Source organism: Lepidothrix coronata, unplaced genomic scaffold (assembly GCF_001604755.1).
Source record: "Lepidothrix coronata isolate B3197 unplaced genomic scaffold, Lepidothrix_coronata-1.0 Scaffold374, whole genome shotgun sequence".
NCBI classification, from domain to species: domain Eukaryota; kingdom Metazoa; phylum Chordata; class Aves; order Passeriformes; family Pipridae; genus Lepidothrix; species Lepidothrix coronata.
Genome location: NW_016690554.1, coordinates 20272 through 27118, shown reverse-complemented (window position 1 = coordinate 27118; position 6847 = coordinate 20272). Strand labels below are relative to the sequence as shown.

Here is a 6847-nt window from a genome sequence, read left to right as displayed (position 1 = left end):
GAGAGGAGGGAGGAGAAAAGAAGGAGAAAAAGAAGGAAAGGGGGAAGGAGACAAGGGAGAAAGGAAAGAGGGGGGGAAAGAAGGGGCAAAAAAATCATTTATTCTTTTCCTTTCAGCTTTGGTCTCTCCCTGTGCCTCCAGACCCAGGCTGGCTTCCCACGGTACCAAGAAAAACCCCAGGATCCTACGGCATGGCCGGCATGGCCTCTGTCCCCTCCCTGCACCCCTGCTCCCATCCCTGCATTCCCACTCCCATCCTCGTATTCCCAGCGGGAAGCAGAGACCCAAGAGAAAAGAAAACCAAACCCACTCCAACGCCAGCAGCTCCCAGTTCAACCACACCAGAAAACAGATAAAATAAAATAAACCGGTGTCACCCTGAGCCAGAGCCAGCGCTGGAGCCTGGGAAAGGACCAGCTCCAAGGGGATTCTCCTGGCCAGCTCCATAGGGAACAGCTTCCAAGACCTATGGGAAACTGGGTACACATCCAACAGGCAGCAGGAGGGGGTTTCCCATCCCTGACCTGACCAGCATCACCCTGGCAACATCATATGTACGTCTCTCTCTCTCTCTCTCAAAAAAAAAAAATATATATATAAAGTCTATTTTAAAAATATAAATATGTCTTACAAAAAATTTTATATATTCTACAGCAATGTTTCGTGTGCTTTATATAATTTCATATATTTATTTAAGTATTTTATATAAATATAGAATCATAGAATAGTTTGGGTTGGAAGGGATTGTTAAAGCTCATCTAGTGCACATCCCTCACATAAAAATACATATTAGGAGTGTATTTTTATACATATAAAACAGACATTTGAAGTATGTTTTTATATGTATAAAATACATATAAAAAGTGCCTTTTATACAGTGTCTTTATACAAGCAGTATCTTTTATTTGTACCTACATAAAAGACACTAAATATTTTAAATACACAACCATAAATTATTAACTTATATTACTATAAAAGGCACCGAAAGTTAAAATATATATCCAGTTTAAGATATAGGACTAGGACTGAGAGTAGCCTCACTCTGAGCACCCCAAATTCAATTTTCTGCTCCCCACGTGCACTCCCAGACACACGTGGAGAGGTTCCAGGGGCTTTTCCTGGCAAAGCAACTGGTGTGCATGGGAATTGCACTCCCCTAATTAAACATCTCATTAAAGCAATTAATAATAAGGCAGGAAAAGATGGGATGTCCGTGCGGGCACCAAAAAAAGGTTTGGATGCGCATCCCGATCTTTAACATTACCGGCATTTTGGGCTGGAAAACAAAGGGCTGGGTGGAAAATAAGCAAATAATCAATGAAGCAAAAACACGCTGAAAGGAGAACCGAATTGCTGCTCAAGAGAGAATTATTTAAGGGTAATTCCTTTGGAAATAGGAGGAAATGCCATGAAATCACCCCCAGCAAAGCCCCTCGGGGAGGCACCGGCATCGCTCCCCCTCCAGCAACTTTTAACTGGGGCAAAAGCACCCGAGTTTTGTACATATTTTATAGATATATTTAATATTACAGCGATTTCCAGGCTCCCCCTCTCCCTCCTCACATCCCCCTCGTGCTTTCCTTTCCCATTTCTGAAAATTGCGGCAGAAGCAGAAATTAAAAGGCACCTTTGCAACCAGAACCCCCCAAATCTCCCTGGTTTGGGGATAATAAATGGAGTTTTGCTACTTATCGAACTCCTCGTTTTTATCCGATCCTTGTCTAAAAGTCAGTGCTGGGGTGGCTGAGTTTTACTTCCCATTCCCCACAGAAAGCCTATTTTTTAAAAATATTCTTTCTTTATATCTTTATATAGTCTTTCTTTTCTATCTTTCTTTCCCATTAATAGGAATTTTAAAGATTTTAGGGATATAAAACCAATCTTTAAGGGGGAAGATGCTTCTTCTTCCCTCACCACCATGCTCTGGATACAAAATACTCTTGGAGTGGGATTGCTTCGAGCAAATAAAAGTATTCCCTGCTCCTGCTGAGTATCAAAATCAATTTTAAAAATAATTTAAAAATTTTAAATGTTGATTAAAAAAGAAAAATTACTTTTCGCTAATTTTCCAAGTCACAATCCAACATAAACAAGGGGGAAAAAAACAACTGTGAGGCTGCTGGATCCTTCCTAGAGGAGCCCAAATTATTGGGATGGCAGCAGAAGGGCTGGTTTTAAACTCGTGGGAAGGGAATTGATGGACTGGGCAGGATCCAGGCTCCTTCCCACCACTGTCACATTTAATTCCTGCCTTCGGAGAAACAGAAACAACCCCCTGCCAGCACCTCCCGTCGAGGAATTCCCTTCCCTGCTTCCCCTGGGGAGATGTCCCAGGCTTTTCCAGCCTGTTCCTTATCCAACTGTATTTACATGCATACAAATACATTGATAAAATAGATCTATATTAAATTTTAATGGAAAAATCAAGCATTCCAGGTGAAGATGGGCGTGGAGGGAAGCACCTCCTCACATCCCTGTGACGCAGGAAGGCCGAGGGATCAGAGCCAAGGGGGACTCAGGTTCCCTGACCCAAATAAACCCCAAATTCATTTAAATAACCAGGGGGGATTTTTACCATTTAACTCCCTGAAATCCCAGAATCTCTCCAAGACTTGACCACGACTATAAAAACTGGATTTAAACTGGGGGGGGGGAACAAACACAACCATGTGAGGCCCCGTTCCCTGCCAAAAATCACATTATAAAAAGAAAATCTATAATCTCCCCAGTCAAGGCACAGCCCCCCAAACTGAGTATATTAATATAAAGCAGAATAGATTTTTTTGGGGCCGGGAATAAAAAGATATCATCTCAAATTAGATCTTGATAATAGGAGGAAACTTGGGAATAGAAAACTTGGAGCCAGCTGAAAACAGAGCGATGTAAAATAAACCTGTATTTATTTCTGGGCTGGTTAAATGGTTTTGTTTGTTTGTTTGTTTGTTTTTAATTTGAAAACTCAGAAGGAAGAGCAGGAGCCCCCGAGCTCCGACAGAGGATTTAAAGATGAATTCCTTGTTTACATCCCCTGCGTACATGGTAAAGGTCGAGCCCCGGCTCCGTACTATGGCCCCAAACTCCCAATTCCTGGCTCCATCCCTCTTCCAAAGTCACCAGCAGCCCAACCTGAGGCTGCAGCAGAGGTTTTAGCTTAGGAATATCACACCTGGGAATTTCCTGGGGGCTCGTTCCGGCGGTGTTTGGAAGGTGGAGAGCGTGTGATCCCTGCTGAAGACGAAATCCCACTCCGGCACACGTGATGCCGGGCACGAGCCGTTCCCCCCCCCTAAGCCTCAATTACACAACAGCATTTCCAACCCCCCCGTCATTCCCAAATTAATACCCCACCAGCAATCCCGGGCCAAATTCAGACCCCACCACCTCCCATCCCAGGCCAAACCCAAGCCGAGCGGCGGCAAATTATCCGCCCGGACCAGCCCCTGGGGTGTTTTTTCCTTCCTTTTATCCCTACACATGACGGGAGGGAGGGGGGGGGAGAATAAACCTCGGGATGAGGCTACGCAGCACAGTCCCGGGGTTTATTTTCCCTGGGAAACACATGTGCCCATCGCCCCGGCCTCGGGCACCTGATGGAAATAAGAGGGCGCGCTCCGACACGATGGATTAAATACGGGAATGCTTTGGGCTCGGAGGTTCTCCGGCTGGATAACGGGGGGACGAGGTGTTTGCAAAGGGGAATTTGATTAATTACCTACTAAAATAATACCCCTAAGGGCGCGGATGGCTCCGCTGCTGGGAAAACCTCCATCCGCGCCGCGAAAAGTGCGGGGAAAAGGGGCGTTTTTTTGGTGTTTTCCTGCTAAATAAGGGGCTGTTTTCCATGGGAGCGGCGGGGAGCGTGGGGTGGGGGACACCCGCGGGGGTTCCCGGCCGTGGGAACGCGGCCGCGGGCCGGGAGCTCCTTGCCCCCCTCCCTGCGCTGCGCTCCGGAGCGAAAGTAAAACCGACGGGGCTCCCCCCCCATCCCCCGCACCCCTGTTCCCGGAGCTCCCGGCGCGCCCCCTGTCCCGCTGGGACGGAGGACGGGATGGAGGGGTCCGGAGGGTGACGACGCGGGGGTTACCTGAGCTTTTTGGGCACCGAATAATCCACTTCCATCACTTTGCCGTGCAGCTCCACTTTCCCTGCGGAGACAGCGGGGCGCTCAGCATCCCCCCCCGGGATGGGGGNCTTTCCCTGCGGAGACAGCGGGGCGCTCAGCATCCCCCCCCGGGATGGGGGAGGGCGGCATCCCCCCCCCCCCGCCAAATCCCAGCCCTCCCCATCCCACCCCACCGCATCCCGCCGCATCCCGCCCCCCCGCGCCCCCCGGGCTCTCCTCGCGCCCCCCGCCCCCCCCCGGCCCCCCCCGGGCCCCCCCGCTCGGCGCCCCCGGGGAGTTGGGCTTGGGCACCTCGTACGCGGGTCCCCGGGGGGCTGCGGGGGCCGGGGGGGCGGCGGGGCCGGGGGCGCCGCGCCCGGGGGGCTCCCAATAAAATCGGACAAAAAAATCGGCGAAAAATAGAGGCGAGGTTGGGAAGAGCCGGGGCGGGAGGAGGGAGGGAAGGAGGGAAAGGAGGGAGGGAAGGGGGGACCGGGGGATGCCCGGGGAGGGGGCGGCGAGGCGAGGGGACGCGGGGGGGATGCGAGGGGCGCGGGGGGGGGTCGCTCACCCGAGAGGGTCTCGATGGCCCGGATGGCCCAGTTTTGGTCCGGGTAATCCACGAAGGCGTAGCCGGACTTGAGGAGGACCTGGCCGGGCAGGGGCAGCTGCCGCTCCCCGAAGAGCTGCCGGAGGTCCTGGGCGGTGGCGGCGGGGCTCAGGTTGCCGATGTACAGCTGGTTCATCCTCCGGCGCCTCATCGGGAGCCCCCCGGGCTCCTCCCCGGGAGCCCCCCCGGCTCCTCCCCTGCCGGGAGCGGGACAGACGCGGGCACGGGAGGGTCCCGCTCTGCGCCACCGGCCCCGGCCCGGCGGAGCCTCCGAGAGCGGCGGGCGGAGCCCGGCCCGGCCCGGCCCCGGGGCCGCCCCGCGGGGGGGCAGGTGGGCAGGGGGGGCCCGAGGGAACTCGGCCCTGTGCCCCCACAGCCCTTCTGTCCCGGAACCCACCGCACCGCAGCACCCCCAAAACAGCTCCCTCCATCACCCCCAAACCACCGCACCCCGTGAGCCCGACCCACCTCAGTCCATCACCCCCAAGTCCTCCTCTGCCCCAGGACTCACCACGCCCCTAAACCGCCGCACCCTGTCACCCCCAAACCCTCCCCTGCCCTGGAACCCACCACACTCCAGCACCCCCTGACCCCTCTGCCCCAGAACCCACCACACCCCAGTGCCCCCAACCCCTCTGTCCTGGAACCCAGCACATCCCGGCACCCCGGACTCCATCACCTCCAAACCCAGCACCCCCAACCCCTCCTTCTGCTCTGGGACCCACCACACCCCAGTGCCCCTAACCCCTCTGCCCCAGAACCCACCACACCCTGTCATCACCCCAAACCCTCTGCCGTGCATCCCACCGCCCCCATCACCCCGACCCCATTACCTCCAAACCCTCTGCCCTGGAACTCACCACACCCCAAGACCCCCAAACCCTCTCCCTTGGATCCCACCACACCCCATCACCCCGACCCATCTGTCCCTGAACCCACTGCAGCCCAACACCCCCAAAACCTCCTCTGCCCTGGCACCCACCACATCCCAGCATCCCCAGCTCCCTCACCCCCCAACTCTCCTCTGCCCTGGAACCTGGTGACATCCCAGCACCCCCAACCCTCTGCACGTCATCACCCCTGACCCTTCAGGAGTTCCTTCAGGGACAGGAGGGACAGGGAAACTGTTTTGCTCAGGAATCAAGGAAAAAAAATAAATAAGAAATAAATTCTAATATATATATATAGAAATAAAATGTAATAAATTAATAAATAGAAGATATCATTAAATATTAATTTTTTAAAAAGTAAATAAATGCTCTTTTTAGGAAAAGCAGAGTGTGCAAACCCTTCCCAACCCAGATTCGACCGGGCATCGCTGTGTGTGAGCCCATTGTCCGAAAGGCTCCAGGAGACACCAAACCAGTGCCAGACACTGGAGCACCGAGCTGGGCACGTTCTCAGCCCACTGGGAAACAGCTCCTGCGGCCTCTGGGGTGTGTGGCTCTGCTGGAGGGTGTCCTCAGGTGACCAGGAGCTGCTGTCACCACCTGCCAGCAGGTTAAATGACATTTTCCTCTCGCCTTTTTAGAACAAAAGCCAAATCCCTATGGAAGCGCATCCGAGCTGTGATCGGAGACTGGAGTAAGGTGCACGATAACACTGGCTGGGGGGGTGACAAGTGGCCTCGTGTCCCAGGGACAGTCATCCCTTGCTGGGGGGGGGGGGGGGTGTGAAGGGCAGCAACCTGAATTCCCTGGATTTTAAGGCAATTAAAGGACAATTAAAACATCCCTCTGCCACTGGCACAGGGAGATGGATGGAGTAGGAATAGCGGTGACGGGAGCTCGATGCCATGCCTACAGCAAAAATAGATGTGGTTGGGCTGTGATGATGCAAAGCCAGAAGAATCCTTCTCCTCCGATTTCCCCGGCTTTGCTTTCAGGCGGCTCCTGCCTGGCTGTCATTTGTCACCGGCGCCAGGGGCTCCCCCAGCCCCAGAACGTTTTTGGGGTGATTTTAGGCTGAAATGGGTCATTAATCTCCTTTTCAAAGATCTGACCCTCAATCAGGTCATTCCTTCCTCCTCAGGGATGAGCTATCGACAGGAACGGGGCAGGGAGCTGCCGGTTCATCGCGTGAGGTCACTGCCACTGGGAAGCAGCAGGAGAAACAAGAGGCTTCAGGATTAATTA

At 53.5% G+C, this 6847-nt stretch overlaps 1 protein-coding gene across 2 annotated transcripts in view; it reads right to left on the bottom strand.

Annotated features, from left to right (window-relative positions):
- IGF2BP2 (insulin like growth factor 2 mRNA binding protein 2) overlaps positions 1-4932 on the bottom strand; it is a 23670-nt gene extending 18738 nt beyond the window's left edge. For both annotated transcript variants that reach the window (XM_017839101.1, XM_017839102.1), the window contains exons 1-2: positions 4674-4932; positions 4085-4145 (exon numbers count right to left, since the gene is read on the bottom strand). In XM_017839101.1, the coding sequence (XP_017694590.1) occupies positions 4085-4145; positions 4674-4863 (251 nt within the window). In that variant the 5' untranslated portion in view covers positions 4864-4932. The remainder of the gene's footprint in view (positions 1-4084; positions 4146-4673) is intronic.
- Between the last annotated feature and the right edge of the window lie 1915 nt (positions 4933-6847).